Source organism: Acromyrmex echinatior, chromosome 14, assembly GCF_024713525.1.
Source record: "Acromyrmex echinatior isolate Ae372 chromosome 14, ASM2471352v2, whole genome shotgun sequence".
Classification (NCBI taxonomy): domain Eukaryota; kingdom Metazoa; phylum Arthropoda; class Insecta; order Hymenoptera; family Formicidae; genus Acromyrmex; species Acromyrmex echinatior.
In genome coordinates, this window is record NC_141865.1 from 10,499,147 (window position 1) to 10,521,624 (window position 22,478).

At 30.1% G+C, this 22,478-nt stretch overlaps 1 protein-coding gene across 1 annotated transcript; it reads right to left on the reverse strand.

Moving 5' to 3' along the window:
* Window positions 1-3,703: 3,703 nt before the first annotated feature.
* LOC105146538 (protein croquemort) lies at window positions 3,704-21,545 on the reverse strand. The gene is made up of 10 exons (XM_011056862.2): window positions 21,305-21,545; window positions 18,512-18,751; window positions 14,817-14,977; window positions 10,949-11,093; window positions 10,264-10,470; window positions 9,167-9,375; window positions 8,199-8,667; window positions 7,522-7,595; window positions 5,914-6,127; window positions 3,704-5,811 (listed from the first exon to the last, which is right to left on the reverse strand). Exons 2-10 carry the CDS (start codon window positions 18,626-18,628, stop codon window positions 5,680-5,682), a joined length of 1,728 nt encoding a protein of 575 aa, XP_011055164.1. The 5' UTR covers window positions 18,629-18,751; window positions 21,305-21,545; the 3' UTR covers window positions 3,704-5,679.
* Between the last annotated feature and the right edge of the window lie 933 nt (window positions 21,546-22,478).

Genomic DNA, 22,478 nt, shown 5'->3' on the forward strand with positions numbered 1-22,478 from the left:
AAGAAATATGGAATAGAGAATAGAGAATGAGAATTTTATCCTATTAACTGTTTATTCCACAGTACAGTGGTTTCTTATTGAAATTCTTATCCCCTGTTCCTTTGATTGTACGTAGCAACTGTTACGTAACATAATGCGATATTATTATTAGGTGCGCAACTAAGTTCTCGCTGTTATTTTGATAGCATTTGCATGAAAATAACAGCGAGAACTTAGTTGCGCACCTAATATAATACAGATATGTTACTTTTAGTGATGTCAACTGAGTCATTCTCGAGTCGCTTACTTAACAACCATATAAATTCTGTTTTCTCTAAGAATTGTTAATACATCTTTCAATTTTTTTATGTCGCTATCTTTCGACTGAGCCATGATTTAACACCGTGATAATATACAATAGAGATACAAATGTTTCGTGAGACAATAACGAACGCTATCCTTTGTCGCTTGAGACTACGATTCTTTTTATTTCGTCGTCCCGAGGAGACGAGCTTGCCGTACATCCGCTTTAAAAAGAAGCGTTCCGTAGCTGTAGACGTGACAATTAGACGTTCCAATTTTCGTCCGTATGCTAATCCCATCGCAGATTTCACTCGCCGGTGCGGAAAAACAAAAGACACGGCAATTCAGAGAAGCCGAGTCTTTCGATAGTCACTGCCACGTTCTCGAGCTATTCCGCGTTTCATGATTTTATTAACGATAGATGCGATCGAGCGAATCGTTCGATGCGGAATTCTCACGACAGATGAAAACGCATTTCTTGCGAGTTTTTATTTCAATCCCTCTTCAATCCCTGGTGGCGGAACCTTTTAATTCTTAACTAATTAATGGAACGAGCGTTATAACGTAGCATTACGTTTTCAATTGTGCAAATGATACGTTCTATGATATGTTCGTGATGCTGATAATGCGAAGCGATAATCGTGAGATATTATTTCAATTCTTCGAACGTGATGTTACTTTCATTGCCTTATCACGCGCGAGTGCAAACCGTAAACGATCTCATCTTGTGAAATAACATCGAAAATGCTTTACGCTCTTCGATTATTTGCCATCTATCTGCCGGAATTCGTGCGGGGATATCTTGTTCAGCTTCTAAAATCCCGCGCGCTTTGCACGCCTCGCTCCGTCGTAACTCGTCGACTGCGACGTGTTTGTTTAGCGGCTTGTTTGCGTATTCAACATTCAAAGTCAACAATTGCGTATGCATCGCTTTAAATACGTGATTTCAGTTTCGCCCGCGTTACGCGCACGTGCGATTCGCGCGATGGTAAGCGGCTTAGCTGCATCGTGAGAAGGAAAAAAAAAAGGGAGGAAAAGGGAAGAGGAAAGAAGAGAAAAGAAGAGAATAATCTGCACGTCGCGAGTATTACAATCTCCGCATGTCGCGCCGCATTTATGTGTTCCACCATCATCGTCTCTCCTTTACTTCGCTTTGTTTCACGCACGTGTGCGCATTTTGTCACGCATCGAGAATTGAATATTGACGAAAGATGTTTCTCTATTGTCTCCCGTCACACGTTTTCACGCGTGGAAAGCAAGTAGGAACGTTTATAATGACTGCGCTCAGCAGAGAAAACTAATCAGTGAACGTTCAGTGATTTTTTTTTTTAATACGACAATTGATTCTTGCCTTTAGTTTTTCCGCTGGATCTGAGTAGGAACCAATCGTATTGAAGAATTACTGAACGCATACTGATCAGCTTTCTCTGCTGAACACAGTCGATGCAAGTCTTATGTATCCGTATTTATTTAGCGAATATCTCAGTTTAAGAACGCTATCGTCAGTCTAATAATCTTTCACCTGTCTATCTAGAAAAAGCGTAAATTAATTGCTAGAACTCGGTCTCGATCTTTACAAAGAATCACTATATCACTTACAATGTGAACGAGTTATTTTAAAAAGGGGACAAAGGCGAGGGAGGTAAATCGATAATTGGTCTTCTGTGAAGGATAAAACTCCCACGCCTCTCTCGCTATTTCTCTCTCTCTCTCTCTCTCTCTCTCTCTCTCTCTCACTAAAACGATAGATCTCTTACTTAAGCGATTTTGTATAACTTACTTGTCGGAAGATTATAGATTATGTAATATAAAGAACTTGATTATTGAATTTTGCTAATAAGATTTGTTCAACGGTATCGGAGGAGTTAAAAAATATAATTTTATATCGCAATATGTTTTTATATTAAAAAGAATATAGATGGAAATAGGCGGATCTTATTAAATAACAAATGTCGGTGAAAATCTTATATTTAAGATATTGTACAATACAATTGCTGCTAATTAATTCGCAGATCACTGATAATTTTTAAAGATTTATATAGAGATGTAAATGCATTATAATATTCGTTGGTTATTTAAAATTCAGTCTTGAACAATCTTAATTTATAAATCTTTATGTATAAGATTTATAAGTATATACTCGAATTATCGATATTACTCGAAAACACAATCAAAACAATAATGTAAATAGAGGAAATATTGAAGGTTATGCCAGGTATAAAAATATTTTGTTTACATTTCGCAAACAGACGTTGACACCATTTTGCCGATATCATTGCGAATGAATATATATACAATTAGCAGCTTCTCTTTCGGATGTAATCTCTTGCAGGAGACAAATATGATAACATATTCGTAATCATGATATTCGCAATGATCGACAGCAGACACACAATAATACCTCATAAATTCCTTATCAACGTTACTCGGCGTTTCACTTGCAGCAAACTTGCTATCGACACGTTTAAATTTTTCTTTCATAAATTGTTTAATTTATAATAATAAACGATGATAATTAACGTAATCTTACTTGCACACGAAGCAGTAGGTCCATCCATAGTTCGATCAGGTTTATACAACATTGAAAGAATTTAATCGTTTAATGACGTTAGGCCTCGCGTAACGTAATGGCGTACAAGTAAAGCATGGCAAATGAATCTCGTATTTAAAAAAATTTTTTACGCTTTTGTTGTTTAAATATTCGCTATACTCTTTATTTACGCAATTGTTGATAATTTAATTGACTTTCATAATTAAAAATGTCCAAAAGTTTAACAGAAATACACTATCATACATCTATAATGTAGTAAATGACGTTAACAGTTGATGATTGTGACCGACGTGGATGCAATATCGAATGATAAAACATTTACGAGATCGAGCCACGGTCGCTGTTTATAACGCGGTATGGTAATTACGAAAATATAGAGAAGAGATATAAAAAAGTTTAACTCTTAAACATCAAACTATGAAAACAACATCCTTGAGTACGGCATAATCCAGTTTAACTGTCTATAATTTTCATAAAAGTGAATATATTACAAATAATTTTTTTTTCCAATCAAAACATTAAAGAACATAACAGTATCAAGTAAAGTATGTATTTTTATTAACGAAAAAGTTATAAGCAATGCAAAATGAATTTAAAAAAAAAACGTTAGAAAAAAGTCGAAAATGCTGAAAAGGAGTTTGAAGGGTTCTCTTCTTAATTCTTAAGGGTCCTCTACATAGAAGTCATAGACAGTCGTAATTTAAGTCGTAGAAAACTCTGATCAATTCTAATCGAGTATTCTCCTTATATTTGATTGTGATTAATTGGTTTTCCACGACTTAAGACTCCACGATCGTCTTCCACGACTTCTATGTAGAGGACCCTTAAGAATTAAGAATATTGATGTTGATATTACTTATTAAAAAATACTTTTTTTGTGTGAACATCTGCTTTATTATGTGTAATGTTATGTATGAATCGTAGAAAATCGTTTAATATTATGAAAATAATATAGATTTTTTTTATTGAAATATAGAGTAAAAAATTGCCCACAAGCGGCAAATGTATTTAGACATGAAACACATAATATACTTTTATATATTTTATATATATTCTGTTGATTGTATTTATCTAAAGTCATGTTAGGATTGATAAACATCTGTTGCAACTCTTAGGTTGAATATATAATGCTTATTCTAAACATTATTGGCACTTGTAAATGACTATTTTTTTGTATAAATAACACTTATCACAAATTTCATCATACTTATAACTCATGGCGCGAGGCATTATAGAAATAACAAAGATAATATAATTTTGAATCTACGTTGCGTAATGATAACGAGTGATAACGAGAAAAAAAATCGCTAACAATATATATTTGATAGATTTAATTAATTCTAGAAATGAAACAATTTTTATGTTAATTTTATCACATCTACACTTTGTATGAGAAAGCCATAAACATTACCTCGAAATTTCACAACGTCTAAATCTCTATCTAGGTAGAATGTGAACTCGGATAATAATAATTAATATCAAGGCACATCATCGATATTCTGATACGAGAATAGCGTATTATACATATTACATTCAATAACGTATTATACATTACGTATATTTTGTACATCTATATACTTAAATATTGACATAGTTCGTTGTGTAGATTGTGATCATGCGCCTATTAATATCTAAAAATCTAAATTTAATAGAGATACGTCTCACATTATCTACGCTCAAACAAAAGATAAATTCGTATGTGTCATACTTTGTCATTATAAAACTTTTCTTTCATCCTTTTGTTCGTTTACATTCAATCACAGCGTTAATTATATTTCGGCGTAACTAATAGAGTAATTTGTAATTATCTTCAGTTTGTGATCAAGGCAATTTCAGTTTCAACATTGTAATAAATTAACAGAATAGCTGAAATTACAAATCAAATTGCAAAACGAAATTTGCAATTTGATTTGTAATTTTTAATCGTGTTTTAATTAAACTTATGTGTAGAAATAGTTTATTGAGTCAAGGCAAAAAATAACTTTGCTACACAATTGGCGCACGTGATTTCGTCAGTCTTAATGTACATCCAAATTGATATTTTATAAAAAACAATATTTAATATCATTCGAGTAGAATTACGTAATATAAGGAATGTAACGATCATGAGTCTTTTATTCGCAGAGCGAGAAAGAGCAAGAGAAAAACATATCAGTATTTCTTGCAAATGAAATATATGATTTATACTAATCTCTCTCAAAAAGTTATTCTACGTATATTTGATTTAATATTTATAGATGCTTCATCTGTCAGTTATACAAGACACATGTGTCTAAAAGAATTTACATTTTAATTCAACAAATATACGATTAAAGAGATTTATATATTATTTGTACGTTTATTATAGAAATTTATTATTTATTATTACTGAGCTAGAATCGATTGAAATTCTTGAATTTCTTTTACGTAACTGCCACATTTATATTTAAAAAATTATCTCTGCATGCAATATGCTAATTCGTATGTACATTTGCGATTATTATAATTACACGAGTTTTTTAATTTTTTTTTTTGGCATTTCATGCATTATTATTTATAATGCTAATTATACATTAATATATGTGTGCATATAAAAAAAATTTGATGTGAATTTGCCTATGACTATGCATATGTGCACTTATAAAATATTCTGTTTATGTATATTCTCCTTTCTTACATGCTACTAATGTAAGACATATACATATTTTAGGATAGTGCGCCAACCGTTATAGTGGAGCTGAGACACATAATAAAAATTTAGTTTGTAAATTTCTTACAGCAGCCTTTTTATGTGTCAAATTGCTATCCCCAATTGCACATTTTCATACATAGCTTCAGAGAAGTTTAAATTCTTCTCGCAGAAACGTTCAGTACAGTTTCGCATACAAACGACGATCGCCTCTGACGTTAGGATCTTCATTATTGCTACTTGTTTTATCCATATACATCATTTCCGTTTTCTTGTCAGACGATTCGTCTACCGCCTTTTCCGTGGTATCCTATAAAACATCGCACATGTAAGTTGTGGTAAAAATGCTCTTCAAAATATTCTCCTTCCAATCACAGAAATAATTAAAGAGTTTTAAGAATCGTATATATACCGTTGTGGGTGCACGTCTTTTCTTCTTGAAATGTAGGAACAATATAGTACCAATTAAACCTAATCCGATGACTATCATAGCTATGCCGATACTTAGCATCACAGTTGGAAGTGCTAGTAATTTTTTTAAATTAGAAGCCATCTCCTCGGAAATTTGTACTTTCAGCTCGAACCAAATCATTGGCATGTAGATCTTGGGTACATTGTTGAAGATTCTAAACAAATCAGTTTTTCTTTTTATTTAATTGCATAGCAAGAATAATTTTTTGCTCAAGTATTTAAAAATTTATATATATACAAATCTGAAAATAATTTTGTTAGATTGTCAAAATAATTATGTAAGGAATTCAATCACGATGAGCAAAACTGCAAACATATTTTGACATTCTAGCATTTAAATAAAATTTACTTTAAATGTATATCTAGCTTAGATATTCTAGCAACACCGTTCTTCCCGTGTGGATAAAATTAGATACGTGCACTGAGAAAAATGTCACTGTGCCAGTGCTTTTGATCGGAAATAATCATCCTAGTACTTTCTCCGATTAATTTCGATCGGATTCAGGATTATCCGTTAAAATTTCATCGGATAAAACTAAAACTTGATCGGACATTAAACTTGAACGGATAAAAAGAGAGTTTTATCTGATCAGGTTTGATATCCAATCAATTGGAAGGCGGTCAATCACAGAATAGTTGGTGATTAGCAATTGTTTCCATAGACTTTTTAAGCTGATGACATTACTTTCATGTTGAGATCAAGCGAGCACGTATCTCTAGCGCGAATATCTATTTGATTTTTATTACGTGTCTCTATTTGATATTACGCATTCATTCTTATTCTTGGCTGCATAAACTGCAATCATTGCAGTATCGAAAAGAAGTGTGCGTGACCGTGAAATTTCTCAGAATATAAAAGCAGTGCTTGATATGAAAGTTGAGGAAAAGTAATTCACATTTTTATAAGTAAATTTTTTTTGTAAAAAAAATTGTGATCGAATAGTCCGTTCAAAAGGTAATGGACAGATATTTTTTATCAGACATTTCGATGAATTTATTTTCAATTAAATGTAATCAAATTTTTTGTCCGATCAAAATAATTGGAAATAGCCGTTTATTACTTTTTGAAAGGATAATTTCGATCATTATGATCGGAAAAAACCTGGATATTTTTCTCAATGTGTGTATTTCTCAATGTGTCTTTGTAATTTAATATATTATCGTTCGAATATTTTATCGTTTTTTTTTTATGATTCTCTAATTTAGATATTTCAGCCAAACCAGTTTTTCTACGGTTTTTCTCTTGATAAGATACATGATTATGTCTTTAATAATTTTAACGAATGTCATTACTTTTCTGTGAATTATCTCCAGCTAAATGTAGCTAAATATTTTAGCAAAACTGTTTTCTTTCCATGTAGATAAGATCAGATATGTTACTAGATTTCTTATAAATTATTGAGTTTTTTATTATCAATACTAGAAAAATGCCTATTACGGTCAAAGCTGGATCTTCATTATTTTAAATAATTCAATCTTGAATTACTAATATATATGTTCTTAATATTGTTTTTTATTATCGATTTTTGTGAATTATTTCTATACTTACGTTATAGTCTCTGATGGTTGCAGAAGAAAATTAACTTGAAGTCTAGCTATTACTTCTAATGGAATTCCTGTCATCTGCAATTTATTAAATGTCGAAATGTTATATAAAGGCGATTCTGGATGGTATGGCCTGTATTAGTAAATATTATACACACGCATGCCTAATTATCTACATAAATGTCCACTCGGTTTTTTTGGCTTGAAATCGAAAACACCTATATATACTTTTAAAGTAGTTTCACATAGTGAAAAATACGAGTTAAAAAACTTTTAACGATTTCGGACTATGTTATTTATGAGCCCGAGCATCGCGCATCATTATGATAAAACAGTAATGAAGTAGAGGAACAGGAATGATAATGAGCGTGAATACCGACACATTTTAATTTCAAGCAAAAAAAAATCGACTCTGATGTAAATCAGCGAATCAAATTGACGTATATTGGCCATGTCGTCTGCAGCCGCTTTAACACGAAGCTATGCGAATAATTCAACACGATTGCTTTCTCAATAGCGCATATTATCGTGGCAGCGCCACATCCTCGATAGACCGGATGAAACGCGATAGTAAAATTAGTATCTTGGCAATAGAGCACGGGGTTGACTAACCGCCGTTATTTCTATCGCGGCGATTTATTCGTTCGCGCTGTAAAAACGATTTGCTAGATTGCCACTTACGGGTTCCAAAGTTATGGTGAAGCTATGATCCTTGTCATTAGGATGTAGTCCTTCGATTTGGTCGAGGAGCACAGGATCACCCTTGTAAAAATGAGGTAGACTGATGAAAGCTGGCGCACCGAAACGGCACGCGGTCACATTCATTAGACCCGACGGCATGCATTCGCCATTGCAGTAGCAATGACCCATGTTAATAACATCCGGATCATCATCCGAGTATTCATCCGTATCTTTCTCGGATGAAAGGTCGTTGTCAAAAACACTTTCGGTGGTCGTAGTGTATCCCATCTCCGACAAATGCTCAGCTGCAAAAAAGTCTTCGGTTGTTGTGGTCCTTTCAAAATATTTCGCTTGCTCGTGAGGATAACGTCGCCTAGTATCGTTTCCTAGGGTCTTCTTGTCAATGGTGTATCGATAACCTTCGACGCCAAAATGAGATACCGTTCCCTCGTATTCGTAGGTGACCGGACTAAGAAATTGTAAAAAAAAAAAAAAAAAACAGAAAAAATAAGATCAAGAATTTAATGCACAATATAAATTTTGGCACTACTTAAAATTTATTAGGGTAGTTATAACAGGATAACAAATGCAAGAATGGAGAGATTACTTTTACTCTGCGGTGAAGCTAATTAACAAGTGAAAATAGATTGATCAATTAAATATAACTATGTCATAAAATTGTGTTTAATAAATAGAGAAAAATATTGTCTATACTGCTTTAGTTAAAAATATTAGACATCTTATTAACGATTTAATATTTTAATTCAAAAATTTATGGTATTTGCTGTGATTATCTTTTACTTCAAGATCCTATAATTATGATATTATTTATGCAACGAAACTAGGACTAATTGCCTCAACATTTAAATTCATAAAAATAAAATCTTGATCTTTCGTTAAATATTGTTTGACAACACATAAATAAAAGCAAAGTTAGTCTATAAATTTGATAATATTTTTCAACTAACCGACATAAATCTATGCTGAACAAAGTAATCTTATCTTTTGCTCTATTAGGCGGCCAAAATTCACCCGCGCTGCCTTCAATAACGTTACAAGGGCTCTTGAAAAATTTCGTCGTATCCTTGTAATGCCATTTTCTTAGGATACCCAACTGGCTGATATCATCCTCTCCCGTTTCCATATTTAAGTATCCATCCGTGATGCTGTTATTTTTCTGTATAATTAAGACATAACAATAAATTGCGAAGTATTCTTTTTTATATGTTTGTGATTCTATTTATATCTGAGAAGGTACTTATGATTTATATTGGATTTTTCCATCTTTTGATAAACTTCAACTCACTAACTAACTCTCTTATGCTTCTTACTCTTTTATTCTTTTCTTTATCCATTGGATAAATTATATCCGAAGATGGAACAATCGGCCTTATGCGAATTAATATTTTTTTTAATTAATAATTTTTGATATATGCAATGGAACATGTTTTTGTCTATTTTCCTTTAATACTTTTATTAACACCAAAGCGATAATTTGTTTCTCATGTGAGCGATGCGTGTTATCATTATTTGCACAATCAGTTGCTTCAACAATATAATCGTGGCTACTTCACTCTTAAAGATATGCCTTTAGAGATATGCCTTTTCCTACTAATTAACTATAATTTTTATAGACTACTAACATCAATATAATAAAATCAGTATAAAGTATCTTCGGACGTTTTTTCATAATGTATCTTCGGACGTTTTATTCACTGCGCGGCGCGACCTATATGTGATCTCCATTCATTATCAATTTAAGCCTGGTTACAAATACTCTACCATCGACTATAACGCTATTATTTAGTACTATGTAACTCAAATGTTCCACGAACTATTTGCTTGATATTAATAAATTAATTAGATTGATTTTCAGTTTCTCAGCACATCTTTCTGATACCTGGTTGAGCATTAAATTATTAAAAATTTAATTTAATTCGTGATATTCGACACACACACACACACACATATATGTGTATTTAATATATTGCACACACTAATAAGTTGTCCTTGCTGACTGAATGAAACGTTAAGAAAAAAGAACATGTTTTATTAGTAAACGTACCGTATAGAACCATCCGAAACGATCAACCATCGGAATGTCGTCTAATGGCATTATTTTGCTCATAGTGAATAGAGAATCAGGATAGCCTGTAAACAGCAATTCATCCACTGTTTTACTAGTGTAGTATCGTCGATTAGTACTACTTAAGAGAAAGGACAGCGACTTCTGCCAGTCGATTTCCCAATATCTAACTTTGTGCGCTGCTGACTGTAATAAAGAAAATAAATATATTTAATATTTCTGATTCTTCTTGAATTGATTATTTTTTATTTTCATATCAGGACGGAATTTAACCTTCTATAATCCAGTGATTTTCAAGTTATATGTTGATATATCAAGATGTTGATCTTGATTTATTTATTTAATTTTTATCGCAAAGTGATGTATACATCTTGTGATATAACGTAACATGCTTTTGCAAGTTGTTTTCAGAGATTAGTTGTTTATAGAGATAGAAATTATTTTTAGATGTATATTTGATGTTACATAAATTTTTTCATGACTACGAAAAAAATTCGTGCTACATAATAAGAATTAAAAAGCCGGGAAATCCAGTTACATCTTCCTATATATGGTTGTATTGTTACTCAATTGTTTCACGTACGATTTTTTTGCTTATATTGTTATTGTGAATTCCAATTATTGTTACTAAGCACGCGATAAAAGATATAATAAAGTAACTTACTACAGTGACGGGGTCCAAATTAGTGATGATGTCGCTAAGACTTCCATTGCTTCGCTCCGCATCGTAATACCATATTCGTCGTTGAAAATAGCTGACAGTTTTGTTCTCGTGATTAAATTGGATATGGTCCTTTTGCCTTATTTCCCTGCATTTCATAATTGCATTAACAATTTCTTCCATTCTTTTTTAATTTCGTACGGTCAAGAGATTCTTTGTAGTTGTCAAGCATTATTCTTAAATTTATGAATTAGAAGCGGATAACATTAATGAAACACTAATATAAACGTTCAAATTTTTCATAAAAGAAGATGTTTAATTTTAAGATATTAAAATATTGTATTTCTTATTTCCGTTTTCAAATACTTAAAAATGTTTTAGTTTTAAATGGACACACAAAACGCTAAAAAGTGTTTTTGAAAAGCGTCTTAATCGCAGGTATTTAATTTTTTGAAGTATATATTATTTTAAAACACATGAAGTTGTTTAGAGTTTTAAAAAATGTTTTAAATTGAAAACGCTAAAAGCTGTTTTACTTTAAATAATGTTTGATTCTTAAACGTTTCTTGCGTTTAGATGAAAAAGCCAAAGCCAAAAGCTATTTTATTTTAGATAATGTTTAATTTTTATAAAAACTAATTAATTTTATTTTATTAAATTTGCTTGTTTTGCTGGCCACATATACAGGTGAGCCGAATTTTCTTAAAAAAAAATCTTCCAGTTCGTCATCTCTCATGTTTTGATATACCAAAACACTTTTTAGCAAATACAACGTCTTGTATTTCAAAATGTTTTTCTTTCGTAAATGATTAATATTGATAAGATATTTTATTCTTTGTTATGCAAAAGAAATAGACGTTCAACTATCATAAAACATTTTTTTTCGTTTAAGAAAAAAAAACTTTTTAACATTTTATAAATATTAAAATAAATTAAAACTTTATGATTTAAAATACGGAAATGTTTAAAACTGAAACATCTTTTATTAAACATTTGTTTTGGGAAATATCTTTTAAATGTAAGCATTTTAAACACTGCACTTTTTATAGTACAGTAATTTTATTTATATGCAAATTAAACAATATATATATTTTCTGCTTCATTTTAATTGATACATAATTGGTTGCTGCTAATTCTGAGGTTGATTATTCAATCGCAACTCAGATATCTGACCTATATATATTGCTTATTAATATTAACGGGGCCAATTGCCCCCATACAGGACGTAGGTATGTAATGATAATGACTATACCTAATGCTCTCTTATTGTCAAAGCCGCAATCTTTATATTACCAACACAAAATTAGGAACGGAAGCAGCATTGTAGAAGAAGAATTTGGAAGGGGAGAATTTCATTTTGGGCGGTAATATGATAATAAAATTAGTTTAATTGTTTATCTGGAATTGATGACCATTATATCTCCAAATAATTATGTGCATGATTTTATATTTCGTTAGTCATAATTCTATTAATTTAGAAAAGTTGCAATTACAAACTTGATCGAAATTCAATCGTGTAACTGAAACTCTAAATTTTTTCAAATTTCGTCAATGATGACAATGATATTTAATAATTGAGTGTCGAAATTTAAAGAAACTTAAGAGTTTCAGTTACACAGGATTTTAATCCAATTTATGATTACAACTTTTACGCTCTTTATGTTTTTGCGCGTTCATACCTTGATGAAAAAATAAAAAGCAGAAGAGCAGTGGCCAATCAGGACTCGCGTTGGTAGTAAGTAGTACAAAAAACTGAAATTGTCGACTAGCAGCACGAGTTCTTTGGCTGCTGTTTTTTCACTTTTACTTTTCCGTCAAGTGTGCCTTTAAAAGACGCGTGAGGTGTTGTTGGAAAACGAAAGTTGCGAAATGACTCATATCTCGAATCGTTTTTACACCGGTGTTCTACATACTAGTTTTAACGCAAAAGTATTTTAAGGTAAACTAGTCGAATCAAGGATACGCGAATAAGGGAACATATCTATATGGTACTTATTGAAGAATCGCAAAACACATGTTATTACGGTCGAGAAGAAAGTAATTAATTAGTCAATTACTTCATATAGACTCGCCTACGCGTCGTACGTGATTGGTATTTTTTTATACATTAAGACATCAATACAATGAGGTTAACTATTTCTCATTCATTGTCATTATTAGATTCGTTATCGTGTTGTAATTTCATAGTCTGATCAGAATAACATGACATTTATTACATTTTGCATATGAAGTCAGATTTCTCCATATGACTTTTCTTTTATCAGATTTCTCCATATGACTCTTCTTTTAGATTTAGATCTTTCCTTATAGTACTAATTAATATGCTAGTTATGATCATTAAGATATTTGTTTATTAAATGCAACTTATTTATCATAAAATAGATAATATTGTGTCAATACGTGTTAATCATATTAATTTTGCTCATAAATAGGATACCGCAATTGTAATCTAAATTAAAATAATATATTTGCAGAAATTTGCATTTAGTATTAAGCACTAAAATCCGCTTTGATTAACAACAAGATTATTTCTATTAGTAAATTATAATTAAAAAATATATATAATAAGAATGTTATTAATTTTGTTATTAATTTTACAAAATTATAAATTGCAAGCACTATTTTCATTTGTAGTCGCATAAAAATTATTGTTTATTATGCGACTACCGATTTAAATGAAAACAGTGATTGCAATTATAATTTTTTGTAATGTCGAAATTAATAACATTTTTATTATATATTTTTTTAAACTATGATTTACTAATTAATAGAAATAATTCTGTTGATCAAGTACTCAATATTAAATGCAAATTTTTGCAAATATATATATATTATTTTATAATAATTTTATAAATTGCCTACCGATACGATTTATTGAATTTAAATCGTTTTCACAAGTTGAATTCAATTGAATTGAAGCTAAAATAATTATCATAAATTTTGTTGATTAAATGTCTTTTTCATATTGATGCTAATGAGCAATATTTATTTCAGCCTAAGGTAATATTTTTTGCAATTATTTAGTAGTTTTTTAAGCTATTTATTAGTATTATCATTCAGAGGAACGATCAATCTTAATTTATAATAATTTATGTTTACCTTCAGTTAACTGTGTTTCAAATCCGACGATATCCATATTGACGCGCAGTTTATAAAACTGAAATAATGTATTTGCAAAAATTTCCATTTAGTTTTATTGATTACTAAAATTTGCTGATCGAAAATGTGATATTATTGTCTATTATTTGATTTATTCTCGTCGGTCTAATTTTAATTTATAATTAATTTTTATAATAAATGCAATAAAGTTATTTCGCCTTAAGATTAATCAGTTTTATTTAAATTTCAGCCATTTCATTTTTGACACGTTAAGCGCCATGATTGAGTATAAAAATTATGTCATGATTGAATAATAAATAATTAAATGCGCAAAAAGAAGTCAATTCGGCGCTTAAGCTAGAATGCACAATTTTTAAAGCATTAATTTTGAAATATTCTGTTTATAATCAAAATTAATATAATCAAGATGCATTGACACAAACAGTGTAATTATAATTTTACCTTATTTGTAGTGGCTTATGCTTCGCATGAGCCTTGAAATTTTCTAGGTTAGTGATTCTTCTCTCTCTTCTCTGTCGTTACATTCATAAATATTATTGAAATATATTCATATATTTTTCTGCATGAAAATTAACACATACAAGTAAAAGTTACTAGTGAGTCTTATTGAAGGAGTTAATTTTGTCTTCTCGTTGATACACATGACATAGAGAAGAGAATGTATTATACGTTCTTATTTTATGTTTTTTTTTATGCCACGATTTCGTAAAGCTTAATAATGAAAATTGTTCGTTTGCATTTAAAGTCTTACCTGAAATAATAAGGTCCAACTTGATTGAAATGCGGTTTTTTTATGTTCAATTCCTCCGGATTGGTCCAGTTAAAGAGATATACCTTCATAAATAAAGGCGGGAGGTTGCTGGTATCCTTCCACATCTCAAAGCTTTTGGAAGTCGGCGAGAGAGCCAATTCCTAGAGATACAAAGAAATATTTAGCGGAAGTAAAAAAATAATTAGCCAATAACAATAATTGTTATCATCACTTTATAATTTGATGACGTTTCGCTGATTGTACAATATGCAATGTTGACAATGCATAAATGATTTCCTTATAAAGTGGCACTTAAATAACTATTCAGATCGCGTTTTACAGTTAATGAACACACGCAACAGTTGTTAGTTTATACTATAGCTAGCCACGCGATCATAACAACGCAAAAAAAAATAATTTATACTACGTATTATTGTGTATGAACAGTAGTAAAAAAATTACTGAAAACACTAAATTGGTCACACATTAATTATGCACCTACAATTTACAATTTATTCTCATAATTGACAGGAAGAAAAACTCTCGTGATTGTAACAATCATAATAGCAAAAGATAATTTTATATTTGAAATTAGTTACTTACTAATCAATTGTAAATTATAATACGAAATGCGATAAGTATCGGATTTTTGCTAGCAACTGTTTCTTGAATAAGAATGTATTATTTGCGCAGCTGTTAGTAATTAATCTTCAGGTCGTGTTGATTGTATGAAAGGTTTAGAAAGGAAAACAAAAGGAGACACGTGATATGGTATGTGTGTCCTTACTTTTATCAATACTAATATTATTCGCGCGCGATAATGCCAGTGGCGTGAAATGGAACTGTTGCAATGTGCCGCGACACAGAGAAATACCAATTAATGGGACAATCGGCCACTTTTCCAATCGGGTTGGTACTAGCGCCGAGGCAAGCGTCCAGTCTCTAAACGCATAGTATGTGGATCAGTTCAACGAGTGATTTTATTTATCGCAAACGACACTCATGCGGCATGATATTTGCGCATTTAATACATAAATGTGGCTTATTTTCCACTATGGATGAAAAACACGCAACGTACGTGTTATTCCTTCTTGAGAAAAGCTCGATAAGTGTAATTAATCATCAGTTTAAAAATCAACAAGTTTCAGGATTGTCATTTTGCTAAAAATAAAGATTTTAATTAACATCAATTAAGAGGAAGTGCCAATTACTGTCGAAGTTAGATGTTGGAGTAATAACTTTATATATGTAATTTATTGTAAATACATTTACTTCAGATACAAAATTTAATACATTGGGCAAAACGAAATGATAAAGAAGGCATAAAAGGCCAGATATTAACTTGCAATGATATAAAATAAAAATGAACAAATGAATGATGATATCTTATTTCTTATACTTATGAATAAGATTTTTTTTATTTTTGTGATCAATCATTATTATATGCAATGAATATATTTAAAGGCTTCTTTTTGGAACGACAAGTAATCTCAGAGCCACAAATAGCAAGTGATAGAAAATTGAATTAATTTTTAAATTTTAAAAAATGTTTAATTTAGTTTATTGCAAAGCTATATGAAAAAGACTACATGTTAACAGAGTAATAGACATAAACATTAGACTATAGTTAACATAAACATAAATACAATAGACAATAGTAGCTTGCAAATGATTAGGCGTCAGCAAAATTGCTGGTACAAAAGCCTACTAACAAAACCAGAATAAGACAATAATGCAATAAGAGGTAAACCAATAGCTGAAATCATACACACACATACACACACGTGCATACACCTGCAAACACACTAATTACATCAGTCTCGTTTAAATACTGTGAGTGACGCGATGAAACGCGAGGCAGCGAAACGAAAGGAGGAAAGAAAGGGAGAGGTTTTTATTGAATCAGGAAGAGAATTAAAATATTTGACAGAGGTGTAGAAAAAAGCGGCACGGAATTTAGTGGACCGATATATGAGAAAGGATAAGTAATCTTGGTATCTGGTGACAAAAGGGTTAAAAGAGGAATGATGTTTAGAGTTCAACTGAAGGAGACGTCGCAAGAATTTTGGAAATTTTGGATATGTTGTACACGATTTAGCAGAAATTGATTAAGAGCTGGAACGTAAATGATATCAGCGTAATCAAATAGAGAAATAAGAAGTAATTGAGAAGTGAGGAGTTTTTGAGAGCAAGAAAAGATGTGGCGAAGGGACTAAAGAAGACGTAAACGAGCATTAGCAGCCACTTGACGACCACATGTGACTCGAATTACCATGAAGAGTCAACATGGATACTACGAATCTTAATAGAGGAGGAGTGAAGAATTGGAATAGAATTAAGAGAAATATCGAAGGATTGAATGCGACATAACAATGTTTAGTAACCGACAATCATGACAAAGATGATTTAGAAGGATTTAGATGCAAGGCATTATTAGTGGACCATTCGGCAATAGATTTTAAATCTGTATTCAAAGCAGAACGGAATAGGTTACTAAAGCATCGAATAGGTGAAATGATTTGAGAAAAATTACGTTATCTGCATACACGAAGAGCTCGAAGGAAATTAGAATAATAATGCTGTAATTCATAAATTTATAATATATCTGCCTGTTCATATCGTCGAATCAAAGTTAAGAAGAAAAATAGTTTCAAAAAGCAATCGGTTATGAAGTCGTAAGTTCATAAATTTTGACAAAATTTAGACAATACTTGAAGATGAAAATCCAATGATTTTTTGACGTAAATTTTACATAATATCTATATATAATATCTATATAATAATTCATTTTATCATTATGTATTTAAGAAAGTCTGGGGATGTAAACATCATTTAAGTATTTAATAGAATTAATAAGAAAAAAATCACTGAAAGTAATCAAGTTAAAAAGATCGAAACATATCTATTAATAGTAATCAATTATCATTATATTAACAAAGTTTCACAAATAATATCCAGCGCAGCTCGAATAGCCTGTTAATTCAATATTTTTGAATTGATATAAGAGCCTTGTTAATATTATAGTTTAAATCATCAGATTGAACTTTTTATTTACAAGTATTATTTGAATCTTGTTTGAATTATGACTTCAACGATTGTTTTTTTAAACATTTTTCTTTTTAAATAATTTGATGACATGGACAGACAGATTACGTATCGTATTACTGAGATAAGCGAGATTAGATTATTAATTGTAAATATTTTGTAATATAAAAGTACCACAAGTATATGAGATGTAACTTAAGCCGATAGTTTAACATAAGAAAGAAGAAGAATATTTTACATACGAATTATCGTAGAAATCCGTTTCAAGTTCTTATAAAAAAAAAGAGTTGAAATCGATCTGGAAAGTAAACGCACTGATTCAATGTGGCACGACCGAGAAAGCGAGAATGTGTTAAACGACTTCTACAATGAGATTTCAAGGCGTAAAACTTAAGCGTAAGCCTTAAGTCGTAAGAAATTGACCAATCATAGCCAATTATTCTCCTCATATTTGATCATGATTGATCAATTTCTTGCAGCTTAATCTTAAAGATTAAATTTCACGTTTTAAAATCTCATTGTAGATGCCACGTTATAAATCTTGTTTGATGTTACAAATTGTTTTATAAAATGAGAAAAAATATGAGAATGTGTTGTCACAGATGAACACAGATTACAGATGAAAATAATTAGTCATCGTCTACACTCACTTTTTGAAGAATTTGATGAAAAACTGTTGGCCACAAGAAACAGAAGGAATTACCAAGGGCTATCAGGAATAGCCCTAGGATTCCAAAGCTAAGCGATTTGTTCATCCACGGCCTCATAGTGACGCGTGTATCTCCACATGCACCGATCCTCGTCTCTTCAGCATGTGCACCCTGAACTCGAGCGTTCGGCTCTTGTTAATCACTTGTCTCACTCTCCGCGTCTCGAGTTAGCTTCAGAGTCTGTAAGATAAAACGTATCTAATCTACCAGTCAGCGACGAGTTTACGTCGCAGTCGCACGTGTATATGTGTATAATCATGTGTATTAATATTGCGTGTGCGTGATGCGTTTCTTTAAGCCAATGGAATTTCCGAGACGACTAGGAATACATAGATATCGGCACGCACAGACACGTGAATTTACATGTATTGAATGCGAGATATTTGTGAGCATTCTAAGAACTTGTAGGCCAATGTTCATAGTCGATTCTTATATTTATGGCTGTAGACAATCTCAGGTAGATAATCTTAAGATATCATAAATCAAAAGAACTATATTAGCATTTTCAGACATGATTTTAAAATAAGAACCGATTACGTGATACTGATTTTAGAAATCGGAACAAAAAATGTAGTAGACAAAGTAACGTCAAATAAATTATTAGTGGCATCAAATGAAAAAGAAATAGTTGATCTGTTTTATAATCTATTATTTCGCGAAAAAATGATTCTATTTATATGTATACACCTTTCTTTTTATGTTAAAATATATATAATATATAATAAAAATATATATAAATATATAATTATATATATATATATATATATATATATATATATATATATTAAAATATATATTTTAACATATAAATAAATTGATAAAGAAAAAGAGAGAACAAAAAGATTTGCATTTCCAGAAGAGAAAAAAATAATAAAATTTGATTAGTCAGCGTAAAAGTATCAAAAGAAATATTAAATGCTTTTTATAGAATTTTGATTCTTCATTGTATGTTTTATATATATATATAAAACATGTTTATAAGTCCAGTCCGTTAGTAAGTCCACAGAATATTAAATATTATTCTTATGCTTATTCTTTGCTTTTATTAATCCTTTTACATAATAGGACAGTTTTTACGTAATCATTACTTCTAATAATAATTACATGAATTGAAATAAATTGAAATCTGCAGACAGATTGAATAAGTGCAAAGAGATTATGGCTGATTAATGCTAAATCATGCGATACAAAAAAAAATTTGTTTCGTTAATTTAAATGCAAATTAGACATGATGTTTTTTATCGAACAACAAAAATGTAATTATTGCCGATGTAATCATATACAAATATTTTATTTTCATTACAAATTTCAAAAATATATAAAAATACATACATATGTTGCACATTGGTAAATTATTTCTATTATTTATTGTAAAGTTTACTATGTAAACTAACTTTACAATAAAACATATTAAGCAACATTAAAAAAATATACTGGCACAATACTGGATGAAAAATTACCAATTGATATTTTTTGATTGATTAAATTGTTCGATTAAATTATGCATTTTATTATTTATATTACAAAATTAAGAAAAATATCACTTACATTTGATATAGTATTGTATAATTTTTTTAATATTGTATATACTGATTATACAAGGTTATCTAAGGTTCATCTTTTATTGCGTCAATACATCTTGCTTTTGCAATAATGTTAACGTTTTCAATATAAAGCACAGTTTTCATGAATAATTTTAAATTATATTTCTAAGAGCAATTAAAATAAAATGAATTGTAATTGTAATTGTGCTATTAAGTAAAACATCTTAATCGTAGAGAAAGATTTAAGAAATGTTAATAGATGTATATTACACACTAATAGATACATATTATACTTTCATTTTACTATTAGTTTTGAATGATTTATGCCAAGAAATGTAAATTAGTTTTCCTATAGCATTTACAATTAATAATAAAATAGTAGATATAATATATAAATATTTATTATACTGCGAATTAATATCTCTTAAATCTTTTTCTACGAACAAAGTGTTTTTTTTTTACCTCATGACAGAACTATAATTACAATTTATTTCTTAACTAGCAAAAAAGTAATTGCTATTATTTAAAGATGTTTTATTTATATTAAATATCAATTATTAGACTTTATTGTACTTTATTGTGTTATTAAGTACTACTTCGATTTAACAATAAAACTATTAAGTACTACTTCGATTAACAAACATTTTTTCTAATAGTCTTTTATCACAAACGAACATCAATAAATAATTAGCATGAAATTAATGTTTTTAATGGTCGCGATTTTGCATTTAATTATAAGACTAGATATTTTAAAATAAAAAAATAATTGAGATCAAACTTTTTAGAAATATATAGTTAAAGTAATTAGAAATTATTATATGCTAAAGAACTTAATATTACTCAGATCTAATAATAAGCAAAGTTCAAAACAATGCAATTAATATATAGTTATCTGTAACCTTGATAAATAAATTTTCACGGAATCTTTAATGTAAATTGCGAATTATAATTTTAGACTATATTTCTTATCGCGCATTTATTTCTCAATTAAATTTTCTTTTCTATAGAGCGTTAGTACGTTACGCTACGAAATAAAAACATATAATTGCATGATATTACTTGCGCGCAATGTTTATCGAGTTCTTATCGAAACTTCTTTTATAATTACATTATACTACATTTCCTGATTTCTGTGTTCAACATGATGTTCAAAATGATCTGAAAGTGTTCTTTCTCCTTTATAACTTACCTCTTAATATTTGTAATAAAAACTTGTTATTCAATAAGCTGCAGAAGGCATAAGCTTCTTACAATGTTGATATCGAAGCATATAAAGAATTAATCTATTCTAGATACAAGAGCAAAAAAAAATAACAAATTGATAACTGTTTTAGAAACTGAACTCCGCGTACGCGTTCCTACGATCCACGTTTCCGTACGACGCGTTCATTACTGGCGAGCACTGTGAATCAACAGACACTATAGGCAGTAAGATACGTCTGTTATCCCCTCCATTTAGGGAGGATTTTCCTCCGACCATCTCTGTTCCTTGCGCCCTGGCGACCGCGCCTTGTTCCCTTTCAGATAGTCCCCCTCGTTGCTACCAACTTAACAAATTGGTCGCTGTGCGGATTAAACGTGACCACGTGGGAAGACTTTGACCTTCTATCGACTTCACGCGTGCTTTAGCGTGCCAATTATATGTTATTTAGCATTCGGGTCATATGGATTATCAATATATGTTATATTTACGTATTTATTTATTTTAATAACACGTGTCTTATATACATGTTATAATTAGATTACAAACTTATTGTTAATGTTAAGGCTTAAGATGTTCTACAGAATAAAAAATTATAATTTTTGTATGAAATTTTTGTTTAAACAATTTGTTAATAAGAGACACATAACGTAATATTTTTCTTTGCAGTCAAAATATTAAATGGTATGAATGAGAAGATCGGCGTGGGCCAACGGTAACAATCAGAATGGGTTAAATTCTTTTGTCGCGACTGAGTTTTTTACGTCTGCTCTGCAAACTCTTCATCTTCATAACTTATCGTGAAGTAGTTATTATTCATAAATATAATATTAATATAATATTAATAAAAATAATATGAGAGAGGTATAACACAGACCAGAGGCCTTAACGTAAAAAGAAGGAGAATATTAAACCTGCTATTAAATTATGTCACGAATGAATTAAACTTCTTATTAACTTTTAAAATAAAATTTCATTTGATAAACAAGGTCCTTAAAGATGAATTTTTCAGCGATCAAACTTGTTTTGGAATCGTTTTTTAAGTTTGATAGATAATTATTATATTTTTATATATTATTATATAGATAATTTTATAGAGCTTCGGGATTCCAATGGACTCTAATCTCTCTCTTATAGTCGCTGATATGGTTTTGCAAGATTT

Bases quoted from the DNA above. Each gene is read 5' to 3' on its own strand.
- LOC105146538 (XM_011056862.2), bottom strand. From the start codon at position 18,628: ATGAGGCCGTGGATGAACAAATCGCTTAGCTTTGGAATCCTAGGGCTA. The intron at 7,596-8,198 runs GTAAGTGGCAAT...AATAAATTGCAG, and splicing joins TCACCATAACTTTGGAACCC to ATGACAGGAATTCCATTAGA. The intron at 6,128-7,521 runs GTAAGTATAGAA...TGATTTGTTTAG, and splicing joins CAACCATCAGAGACTATAAC to AATCTTCAACAATGTACCCA.